At 42.3% G+C, this 12,692-nt stretch overlaps 1 protein-coding gene across 1 annotated transcript in view; it reads right to left on the bottom strand.

Moving 5' to 3' along the window:
• RPGR (retinitis pigmentosa GTPase regulator) overlaps positions 1–10,910 on the bottom strand; it is a 44,863-nt gene extending 33,953 nt beyond the window's left edge. The window contains 3 exon segments of the mRNA XM_048933917.1: positions 1,116–1,208; positions 9,467–9,592; positions 10,781–10,910. Coding sequence (XP_048789874.1) covers positions 1,116–1,208; positions 9,467–9,592; positions 10,781–10,856 — 295 coding nt within the window. The 5' untranslated portion in view covers positions 10,857–10,910.
• Positions 10,911–12,692: the final 1,782 nt, after the last annotated feature.

Here is a 12,692-nt window from a genome sequence, read left to right as displayed (position 1 = left end):
CCCAGCAATAATCTTGATCAGCTCACTAGAAGCTTGTGCTCCCTAACCTTGCTCCCACTTAGGCTAATCAATCATATATATAGCTGGCAGTTTTTCATAACCAATTTCATTAGTCTTCAGTTAAGTCCCAGAATGATTTTGTCAGAAAATGAGCAGCCACAATTATTACAGCTGGAGCAGAAATGGAAATGTTGCATTCGCAACTCCATTCCCAAAGCTAACTAACGCCTGAAAGCTAGTGAGAAAAGCTCCAGAACACTCTTCTGCTGCCTACTGCCAGGAAAAGAAAGATAGCCCCCTTGTGACTTTTTTTCAGTGGAAGCCAGGACTGTTCTGAATTGCTGCCATCTTCTCTCTGTCTTCTATTGTCTGTTGCAACCTGGCAGTAAAACAAAACTTGACACCCAATCCATTTGAGCCAAAGTAAGAATCAGTCTCTCATATGGCTGACAGAAGATGTGAACCTGAGAGAATTTTCATTCTCCCTCTGAACTGAAATAGAGAAGCAGATAAAGAACAGTAAAATAAAATAAATCAAGAAGAAAAGTTTGAACAAACACAGTGAATTCATTTTTAAACAATAAGCTAACAGGCTGATCCTCTAAGAGAAAGGATGAGGATAAGCATGAATTGATGAAAAGGGGTGTGTGTTAATGGGACAGGTATTATTGGACATACATAAGGAGGCAGGAAAAAATATTGACTCAGTTTTGCTTGACAAGATAAAGCTGGCAAGGAAGGATTCAAAAGGTAACAATATAATGAAAATATTTTACAAAGTAAGTAAGAAGATGGGCATTATTTTACTGCTTTTTTATACTTTATACAAACATATCTACGTTTATGACCACTTGGACAAATCACAGACTTGCTAAAAAGAGCTAAAAAGACTGGATGCTATATAGTTGAAATGACTCCCAGATACAAAACAACCCAGAACCTGGAACTGATGGAAAAGCAGTGGGGCTTCCTTTTAAACTATCTTTAAGAGTTTAAGCAGTAATATGCTGCACGTGATGAACACAGAAATCGGAATCAGTTATTTTGGAGCAGCAAATAAAGCACTTTTTCACAACGACAAACCAAAAAAGGACAAAAAAAGAAATTAAACAAACCTTTAACACATGTTGGTTTGTGGACAGTATTCTTTGATCCTAGTCCTAATTGGCCCCAGTTGTTACTGCCAAACATGTAAAGTTTACCATTCCCTGCAAGAGAAGGCACAGTCAGAATCCATGAGCATTTGAATATCTCATACAAGATGAGGTGCTCATACATACATTATGCTATTTATTATAAACTTTTTAATGTAAGATTTAGAAGTAGGCAATGCCATGTGCATGACCTGATTTTTCAGCAAGTACTGCCGTGTAGATGTACTTAGTCAGAAACAGGTACACAGAAGAAATGACAAAAGAGGAGAACAAGCATCCTTTCCTTAAGCTACTGCTCAGATAAAGCACTCATCAGAAAATAAAAAAGGAGTGCTCTCAGACTGACTTAGCAGTCTCTATAGACGTACTGACAAAATAACAGTGCATTAACTGAGCACCCACACCTCTACCTCAGACACAGACATCAATAATGCAGCAATTTAATTAATACAAACAAACATTTGTGATTCTCAGCTTATTTTGCTGCCTTCTGGGAGAAAATATTTAATGGCTAAATGTCCTGTCTTAAAATGACCTGCAAATTGCAGTTCTTTACAACATAATTTATGATAAATTTTCAAATGTGTTCACAAATTAGATGGGTTTTCCCTTGGACAAATATGTCTACGACAAGAGCCTTGCTTCTTCTCTGCATCTCACATCGTGGATTAATCTGGTACTCTGTCTATAAAGAAGGAATGTGTAAAAACACCATGCAGTCAGGGAGTTTTGTGTGTGCCTATATGAAAACATGAGATTAGAAATCTTCAACAGGAATAATGCTTGGAATTATTTTGAATTTTGAGGTTTGACATCACAAGCAGTGAATTGTTTTCATTCAGAATAACTCACTTTTCCAAGAGGAAGGTAAATGAACAGATAAAAGTTTTCTCATTGGGCATGCAGATCAGTGTCACATCACACTATTAACAATACCTTAAATTTATTCATATCACTTCATTTTTTAAATTAATAGCTCCTGTAAAACTGCGAACATCATATCCAAAAGTAAAATCCCACTTCCAACAACAGAAGCTGGTTTGTCAAAAAAATAATCCAAAACCAAAATCCCCTTTATAACTGTTAAAACAAGATCATCTACTTTTGCTGATGCTCTGCATTTGTGAGTTAGATTCCATCATGGAGTTGTCACGTAAATAAAATTTCAGTCACCCTAGCCATCAGTTATCACAATGCATAATAGCAATTCCACACAAGAATACCAAAATATGAAGTCTGTACTTCCTTAGCATCGGCTCCTTGTGAATGTTCTGAATGTGATTTAAACAGACTTTGAACTATCATAGAGTCACAGAATGGCCTCGGTTGAAAAGATCACCTAGTTTCAACCCCCCTGCTATGTGCAGGGTCGCCAACCACCAGACCAGGCTGCCCAGAGCCACATCCAGCCTGGCCTTGAATGCCTCCAGGGATGGGGCATCCACAGCCTCCTTGGGCAACCTGTTCCAGTGCGTCACCACCCTCTAGGTGAAAAACTTCCTCCTAAAAATATGATTTTGAGATTTTTAAAACATAGTAAGAATAGTTACAAAAATCCATTTGTTTTCTCAAATATTACCACAAATTTAAAATAAAAATAGGAATTAAAAAAAAAAAAAAAATCCAACAGTAACTCTTACCTAACATCTCAATCAAATTGTTAGATTTGACAATTACATGTCAACACTATGTCTTTCCAGTAAAGCTGAAATGGAGGAAAGCCTGAGGTCAAGGCTACTCTTACCACATTTCACTAATAGCATTTATATCACCACCCTGATTTTGGTAATGCAACCATGCCAAAACATATGCAGAGGTATATCACTGAAAGCAAAACACATCTTAAGGGGGAGAATTTTTATCAGCAAGTGGCATCCTACACTGTTATATGCATCTTTGTAGCTCTACTACATACATTTTAAAGGCCGAGCACTGTAAACTCATGTGGGAGTACAATATCAAGTTGACATAATTCAATTAAATCACATTCTCTTTTACTCATTCAGAATTCCAGCAGGTCACGCTTTTAATCCCATAATCTGCTGTTTCTTATAGCAATCTTTTAGTTCTCAAACACTGCTTTATAAGACAAGAAGCTTAACAGACGACCAGAATTTTGTTATATTCTTTACCAGCTGAGTGACAGCCTTTGATAATTTCAGGCTTTCAGCACTCAGCAGTGTAACAGAAAAAAGAAAACTGAAAAGTAGGCAATTCAGACAGTGAATAAAAACTAATAGGCACTACACACAAACCCTACCAAACACCTATAATGAAGCAATGTTTCTAGGCCTGTATAGCAAAACAGGTTTAAAACAAGCATTTGATGGAATCTCAGCAGGCCAAGAAACACTACAGAGCTTTGCAAAATGCCCTATTTTCATAACTGAGTACTGAGTTATCTGCAGTCATCACCACAGACGTACTGAAGTGAACGACTTTAGCAGCAAATAGGCAAGGATCATTTAAAAACCTTACAAACTCAAATTACTCTGTCTGGACAGCCTGGTTTGGTGGTTGGTGACCCTGCGTGTAGCTGGGGGGTTGAAACTAGATAATCATTGTGGTCCTTTTCAACACAGGCCATTCCATGAGTCTGTGATTCTTGCATCCATTTTGGTGCAGATTGTGGCCACCTGGTATAGCGGGCAGAAGACATGTACAGTAAGTTAGGGAAAAGAACAGATGCAGCAAGATATAAAGAAACTACTGGGATTGTTTTGGTGATGTAAACATACACCTAACACTAGTCTGCACCTCCCCAGATGCAAGATTGGGCTACCTCCCCAAAGCATGTAGACATAAGCACATCACCAGTGGATGTTTCGCCAACACTAATTTGGATGTATTAACAGAAGCCACTAGATGCTTACATCTTTCAGAACAGAGAATTTTGTGAGACTTCAGAAAGAGAGCATCTCCTAACTAGTAAATAGCCCATATGGTGGCTGCTATCACAACCATCATTGCTTACAACTCCATTTGTCCCGTGATGCTCCAGTCCATGAAGCCAGGCTAAAAGTTAAGGAATTCAGAGGAAGCTGAAATACTCAATGATAATGGCAGACAGCCATCTGTTTAAATCATCTGTACTCCATGCATTTTCCCTCTGGGTTTCTACATGGTATAAGTGTGCAAGAGAGCTGAAACAGGTAGAGTACACAGCGACTTCAAATAGTTATTTCTAGATTCTACTGTGAAGTTTTATCTGAAGAAAATTTCAAACAACACGTTGGGTTTTTTTTTTATTTGTGCTATTTCACGAGTAAACAAGAATTCATATACAATTCAAATACAGTTCATGAAAATGGGAATGATATCAGTGTTCTTAGACAAGTCACAATATTCTCAAAAGTTTTACTGAGAGGTAAGAACAGTCATGCTTCAGATATTTAGCATCATACAAACAAAAACAGTGCAGTATGTTGCTTGCTCCTATGCACACCAAAAACTAATGCAAACATGTAGTGATATTCTTCATTTTCCTCTTGCAGCTAACTGTAAAAGGTTCTGAACCATATTCTGATGGCTTGCCAGCAGGTAGGGAGAAGATGGAGTTTGGCATCTAAAGACCCAGAGAGACTCCAACGTCTCTTTGGTCTACATTGCTGAATATTTAGTGCTTTACATAACTTGAAACTATGCACATCTTATCTCGTTCTGTGTCCACATGAATCTCTTTCCTTGTGCTCTCTTGCACTGGGAGCTTCAACTCTCTCCAGAGTTCTGAGTCCAGAAGATGCACCTTCCCCCATTTCCTCCTTGTGAATAGAACTGGTCTCTTTGATCAAACATGGGCGATCTGCTTCGTATGCTCTAATCAAAGCCTATAAACAATAAGACAGGCATTAATTTTAAGAGGTCTGTAGAAAATTATTAATCAAATGACATTAGGAAGACTCTTAAAAACATGATTAACGTCACTTACTTCACACTATCTCCCAACAGGATCAATAAATTGCTTTCCAAAACTTGCACTTACAAAAGATGCAGGAAGTAAACAGTATTCTCAGGCCAAAGAATATAGGAATGGGGGCAAGAAATATGATCACTGGTTCACTATTCCAACACACAGCCACAGTGAGTCAATAGAACTTATTTTGGACTGTAACTCCTGTCATGAAAAGCCAAGCAGTAGAGGTTTTTTTACGCTTAAGTTTACATTTTTCTTTCTAAAAGTCAATGGGGGAATACTGATGTTGGATTACATGAAAGAAGTATTTGAAGTGTTCTGAATATTTTATCAGAATGCTGCATATTACCTCTTGCACATTTTCTTCATTTTCATTTCAATGAAGTGCGAGATACAGCTGTCTTTCCCATCCCAAACCAGTTATAAGGAATGTTTTGAATAAGCTTGCATGACTGTTTTACTTATGACCACTGAGGCATGTTAGTATAACACGTTAGTGTACATCTGACACATTTCTATTGTTTTAGTCTCTGTCCTCTAAATACACAGTTCCCACCATGTCCTCCAGAAGAGGAATAAAATGGTGTGGGAAATGCCACTGGTAAATAAAGACTGAAATTAAAATGAAGTAGGCATTAATACACACCTGCTTGAGATACTTTTCTCTTCCAGTCAGGTTCAGCTGGATTTCAAGGAGCTCCTTGTTTCTCCCAAAGTCTGCATCCTTCCAGCAAACTCATTACCACCACGCACCTCTGGAGCTCTTTATTTCCAGGTCTTATTGCAGTTCAATGACATTCACAAAAGGCTTTATTCCATTCTATCATCCAACTCCATCTAACAGCAGAAATGCGTGGTGCACATGCATACTTGTGAAGAACAAATGAGGGTCATAGATGTCCCCTCTTCCGTCTTTATCATTTTGCATGACTCGTGCAGTTCCTCTCATTTTGTTCAGTTTTGCACAATATTTTACCTTCAATTTTGCCTCTACGTTCTACTCTCAATGTTCCAAAAAAAACACTTGGTATTGAGGATTTCTTTATTTATTTTATGCTTATGCAGTTCCTTCTCCACAAACGCTCTGGGAAAATGAAGCACTTATTATCTAGATGCACCCCTCACGATTTATCTGCATACCACAGTACCAAAGGGCTGCTACAGCCACATTTTTAACATCTGAAGAATACACTGAAATACTGGGGAGAACAAATAAGAGTTAGCAGAGAAACGGTGCTGCATGCAACCCTATGCAACTTGACTCCTTCTAAAGCTTTACTGCAGCAGTCATTTACAGGGACACGGGAATTAGAGGATTGTTGCTGTTTGGGCTAACAGAGCTGGCAAGAGTGTATGCTGGGAGAATTTAAGGGGGCCATTTCAATTGACCAGTCTGAACTGAGCACATACTGGTGTGGGCATATGAAAGGATACTTGAAAAAAGAAGAAAAAAAAAAAAGGAAAATTTCCAGCTCCCCAGGTTACGTTCTGATTAATTTTATGCAACAGGCAACTTAACGGAATAGGTTCAATCCAAAAAGAAGTGTGAAGTTTTGTTCAAAACACAATTTATTCATGCATCCTGTGAAGTTAGGCTTGAAAAATTCATTGTATAATTTCAGTTCAAATTGCACTGCAGTCCATGAAATCTGTATTTTTTTATCATGCTTGGAATTATTCATTGTAGAAAATCCAGCATTTTCAACTCTACTTGGGGACACGGCAAGAAAACCTCAAGAAATTATTTATATATATAAGAAATTACTTACATATATAAGAAATTCATATATAAGAAATTGGGCGTACCTACTTTGGTAAATTTAAAAGGAGAACTGGCTTCAACAGATGAAGAGAAAGCCGAGGTGCTGAATGAGTTCTTCACCTCGGTCTTCACTGGTGGCCAGGATTCTAGTCTTTTTCACGTCCCTGAACCCTGCATCCCCAAACCTCTATGTGGGGACCGAGGAGATAAATCCCTCCCCACTGTAAGGGCAGAGCAAGTCCAAGAGTGCCTCCTTAGACTGAATGAATACAAGTCTATGGGGCCGGATGGCGTGCATCCCAGGGTCCTGAAGGAGCTGGCTGAGGTGGTTGCCGAGCCGCTCTCCATCATATTTGAGAAGTCGTGGCTGTCAGGTGAGGTCCCGGACGACTGGAGGAAGGGTCACGTCACTCCCATATACAAGAAGGGGAGCAGGGAGGACCCGGGGAACTACAGGCCGGTGAGTCTCACCTCCGTGCCTGGGAAGATCATGGAACAGATCCTCCTGGACAACATGCTCGGTCACATAAAGAATGAGCATGTGATCCGAGACAGCCAGCACGGCTTCACCAAAGGAAGGTCATGCCTAACTAATCTTGTGGCCTTCTATGATGGAGTGACGGCATTGGTGGACGAAGGGAAGGCGACCGATGTCATTTACCTGGACCTGAGCAAGGCCTTTGACATGGTCCCCCACCACATCCTCATCTCCAAATTGGAGGGAAGTGGATTTGATGGGTGGACGACCCGATGGATAAGCAATTGGTTGAAAGGCCGCAGACAGAGGGTGGTGGTCAATGGCTCTATGTCCAGGTGGAGGCCGGTAACAAGTGGTGTCCCCCAAGGGTCTGTCTTGGGACCGGTGCTCTTTAACATCTTTATTAATGACATCGATGAGGGAATCGAGTGCACCCTCAGCAAGTTTGCTGACGACACCAAGCTGAGTGGTGCGGTTGATACGGTGGAAGGAAGGGATGCCATTCAGAGGGACCTCGACAGGCTGGAGGGCTGGGCTCGGGTGAACCTGATGAGGTTCAACACGGCAAAGTGCAAGGTTTTGCATTTGGGCCGGAAGAACCCCAGGCACCTGTACAGGCTGGGAGGAGTGGTCCTTGAGAGCAGCTCGGCAGAGAAGGACCTGGGGGTCCTGATGGACGAGAGACTGAATATGAGCCAGCAGTGCGCTCTGGCAGCTCAAAAGGCAAATGGGATCCTGGGCTCCATCAGGAGAGGGGTGGCCAGCAGGGACAGGAAGGTGATTGTCCCTCTCTACACGGCTCTTGTGAGGCCCCATCTGGAGTACTGTGTCCAGGTGTGGAGCCCTCAGTACAAGAAAGACATTGAGATTTTGGAAAGGGTCCAGAGGAGGGCGACTAAGATGATCAAGGGGCTGGAGCACCTCCCCTATGAGGACAGGCTGAGGGAGTTGGGCTTGTTCAGCCTGGAGAAGAGAAGGCTGCGGGGTGACCTCATTGCAGCCTATCAATACCTGAAGGGAACCTACACCCAGGAGGGGAGTAAACTCTTCAAAAGGGCTGACAACAGCAGGACTAGGGGAAATGGTTTTAAGTTGAAGGAGGGAAGATTTAGGTTAGATGTTAGGGGGAAGTTCTTTACTAGGAGAGTGGTTAGGCCCTGGAACGGGCTGCCCAGGGAGGTTGTGGATGCCCCGTCCTTGGACGTGTTTAAGGCCAGGTTGGACGGGGTCCTGGGCAGCCTGATCTGAATATGTATGTTGGTGGCCCTGCTAGGCAGGGGGGTTGGAACTACATGATCCTTGGGGTCCCTTCCAACCCGGGTGATTCTGTGATTCTGTGATTCTGTGAAATTATTTATATATATATCCTGGGCAACGCCTAGGATATAACACACAGCACTGATGAATAGTAAACCCACTTCAAGAAGGAATTCCTGGAAGCATGCACAGCAATTTCAAGATAAAGTCTAATTATCTACCAGAAGTCAGTTATCAATATAATTAACAAGTTTTCATCACAAAAGAGTAGTCTCATTCATATAACAAATGGAGCAAACTCTTCAATGACTACTGCTTCCAGCATTTCAAAGAGATGAAAAGGAACACGCAGAAAGACTGCTCAATGTATTGCATTTGAGCTTCTCTGAATACTTTTGCAATTTATTTCTTATTTTAGTAGGATTTTCTGAAGTTCTTTGTGTTATTTTTGCAAGGGTTATTTTCAATTGACAGTAAACCAGTCATTTAGAACTTCCTTTCAGAGAAACAACTTCATAGATTGTTATAGGCAGATTCCTAGTGAGCTTGATGACTGAGTTCAGTAGACACTGTTCACTTCCACAGTACAAACCTGTACATTTAAGATTGTTCACTGGACACCATCTGATTTACAGGAAACACTCAAGGCGAACAAAGTCATGCTTATTTTAAATCCAAGATGCTGTATTCAATTATTACAGATTCACTCACAACAGCTCCTGGACTTCACATTAACTACAAAGGCATCCAACAGCCCCAGTATAAGCAGTCTCCTCTCCCCATTTTACACATTACCACAGAATTCAAATACATACTGTAGCTCTCCAAGCTGTCCAAATGTATAAACATGTATTTGTATATGTATTATATGTATAATCAAATACGCTACTTCCAATACTGACCTGTAACAACAGCAGTGTGTTCATCTCCGCATGATATAGAGACCGGCTTGTCATTTTTGAACCAGAACTTGCTAGGAATGTTTTCTGCAAAGTTGCTTTTTCCAAAAGTAAAAACAGCCCCTGATTCTAAAAACACAGATAGCCAGTGGTGATTTTAATGAAAGTAAATTTCACCTCATACCTTTTAAAATAGCAATTTCCTATTAATCCAGTTGTTTTAGTAACCTATCTTTTTCTTTTTAATAAAATAATAATGGCAGAAGTGTTCTGCTTCACCATAGCTACATGATTTTTATGCTCGCATTTCAGTCCTTCTGATTCTTCCCAGCCCCCACAAATTTCTTAAAATATCAGGTGTTATTGTGTTCTAAGGGCATACAAATTCATTTGAAAGTAAATGCACTTTCTCACTTCCCTCTAAGAAAAACTACTAGGTACAGAAAGGAAAAAGAAATTTGAAAAACTACCCCCAAAAAGTAAAATAAAAAGCTCATCCTGCGAGCAAGCTGAGACAAAAGATTATCACTTATGTTTATACTTAAATTCAATCAAGTTTCCCAAATCAAATTAGAGCGAGACGCACACTGCAAAGAAGTGGCAACTCAAAGAACTGACCTCTTTTCCTCACACTCAAAAAGATATGTATGTTCTAAAAATGGCCCCGAAAATCAGCCTTCAGAACACTGGTTGTCTCAACTGCCTTTGATCGTAAGGCTATCATAGAAACAACCAAACAGGTCCTGCACTACAACCTGGAAGGCTTGAGCGCCTCCAGGGATGGGGCACCACAGCTTCTCCAGGCAGCTCTGCCAGCACCTCACTGCCTTCTGGGAAAACAATTTCTTCCTCGTATCTAACATAAACCTCCCCGCTTTTAGTTAAAAGCCATTATCCCTTGTTCTGTCACCCTCAGACCGAGCTCTAAGCTCCCCTCAAGTACCAGAAGGCCACAATGAGGTCTCCCTGCAGATTCTCCAGGCTGAACGAGCCCGGCTCCCTCAGGCTGCCTTCACAAGAACGATACTTAGTTTTGAGTCTGCAGCCTGCCAGCTGGCCACGGTCAGCACCTGAGCACGCAACAGTCCGCACCACACCAAGTCACCGCTCCACGCCGGCGAGGAAACGAGGCAGCCCCAGCGTCACCCGTCGGCAGCGTTACCGCGTCCTCCCCTCACAGGACGGCAGCACGCGGCCGAAACGGCGGGCAGGCCGGAGGGAGGCGGGACGGCCAGGAAGGGCACCGGCCGAAGGAGGTGTCCCTGTCCCCCCGCCCAGCCGGCAGCAGCGGGAGGAGAGGCCCATCCCTCGACTCACCGGGCACCGGCAGCTCTTCCTCCTCCGCTGGATCGGCCATAGCAACGCGAAGCCAGCTCTCGGCCCCGCGCCCCATGCAGCCGCTCCGGCCTGCCGGAAGTAAACAGAGGTCCTGCCACGGGCAACGGCCATAGAGAGCGCCGACGAGAGGAGCCGCCGGCGGTGGGTGGGGAGCAGCGCCTCCTAGCGGCCGGCGGTGGTGCGGCGGCGTGGCTCGGCAGCTCGCTGCTGCCGTCCCATGCAAACCAGAGTTCAAGCGCGATCTTCTTTGTGTGCAGCGCCCGTCACAGGGCACACAAGTCTGTAGTTACAACGTAAAGAAGACAACGAGGTCACTGATTTGGGATTTCTGTGTTCCAGGGCACATGGGTTGAGAAATATCGGCAAAGTGAAAATAAAGTGCTGTAAACTGATATTGATGGAGAGAAAAGTAGATTTGGATACAGAAATCGTGTCAATATTGTCATCCAGTACAAACGTAAACTCGTCTGTTCTATTAAACTGTGAGTTCTAGGAGTTTTTCAACTGTACTCCTTTTGAATACCACTGGAATTTCTACTGCTACAGTTTCTTCATAGAATCACAGAATCATTGAATGGCCTGGGTTGAAAAGGACCACATCATCTAGTTTCAACCCTCCTGCTATGTGCAGGATCGCCAGCCATTAGACCAAGCTGCCCAGGTTTGATGGAATCCCTTGCTTTTTCTTATTTTTTCAGTTTTTATTTCTTAAAATCGTCATTAAAATGATGTCTTAAGCTAAAGCCAGATTTAAAGCAGTGAGGTTCCCCTTCACCCTTATAATTTTCAATATTCCTCGAAGGATTCAGCAGTAAAGTTTCTACAAGAAAGTCACTCAAACACAGTGAAGAAAGGAAAAGCAATTTTTTTTACATTCGTAAAAGATGGCAGAGAAAGTCAGTTGCCAACTGAAATTCTCCTCCCAGTTCAGTTCAGGGTCAGAGTACATCCATTCACTTGTTTTCAGGAATCTCTTCCCTTCTTTTAACCATTTCTAAAATAAAAGTAGATTTGGGAGTGAAGGCATCTCACTAGTGAGGGGAGCTAGTGAGGGGCTGAGCTTTGGAGATGAACTTCTGGATGAAAGTCAGCAGGAACAGATTCAGATTGTCAGCAAAGACAAGGCTGTGCGTGTTGCAGTTCCTCACATTGGCCACCACAATCATAGAACCATAGAATCATTAAGATTGGAGAAGATCACTAAGATAACCTAGTCCAGCCATCAACTCATTCCTCACCATGCCCACAGCCCATGTCTCTCAGTGCCACATCCACATGATTCTTAAACACTTCCAGGGATGGTGAATCTACCACCTCCCTGAGCAACCTGTGCCCCTACCTCACCGCTCTTTTGGAGAAGAAATTGTTCCTAATATACAATCTGAAGCTCTCCTGGCACAATGTGAAGCCATTCACTTTTGTCCTATCACTGTCGCCCGGGAGAAGCGGCTGACCTCCACCTCACCACATCCTCCTTCCAACTCCAACTCCTCCAACTTCCCTCATGATCCTGGCCCCCAACACCAATCTACTCTGCTCTTGCTGTGCTATGACAATTCTTTCACCTTTTTCTCCTAGGACAAATATTTCACAAACAGCAAATTGCTGCAAAATGATATTGACACAGTGGTAATATGATGGTTTCACACAGAAGAGCACAAACTGAGAGTTGTGTAATGGTCACTGTGAAAAGTCTTTATCTGTAGAATTTGACCAAAGAAAGATTCAGTTTTGGCCCCAACCAGGCTCAGCCCACACTGCTAAAATCAAACATAAGGTTGTCTGTTCTTTGCACCACACTTGCTTGCACAGCAGCACAACTCATCTGCTCCATGCAACTTCATTTCTGTTAGCTCTGTCTACAGGACTGAGAGAAAAGTTGTGCAAGAAG

The sequence above is a fragment of the Lagopus muta genome, chromosome 1 (assembly GCF_023343835.1).
Source record: "Lagopus muta isolate bLagMut1 chromosome 1, bLagMut1 primary, whole genome shotgun sequence".
NCBI classification, from domain to species: Eukaryota; Metazoa; Chordata; class Aves; order Galliformes; family Phasianidae; genus Lagopus; species Lagopus muta.
The sequence above is the reverse complement of the archived record's forward strand: the minus strand, read 5'-3'. Positions and strand labels throughout refer to the sequence as shown.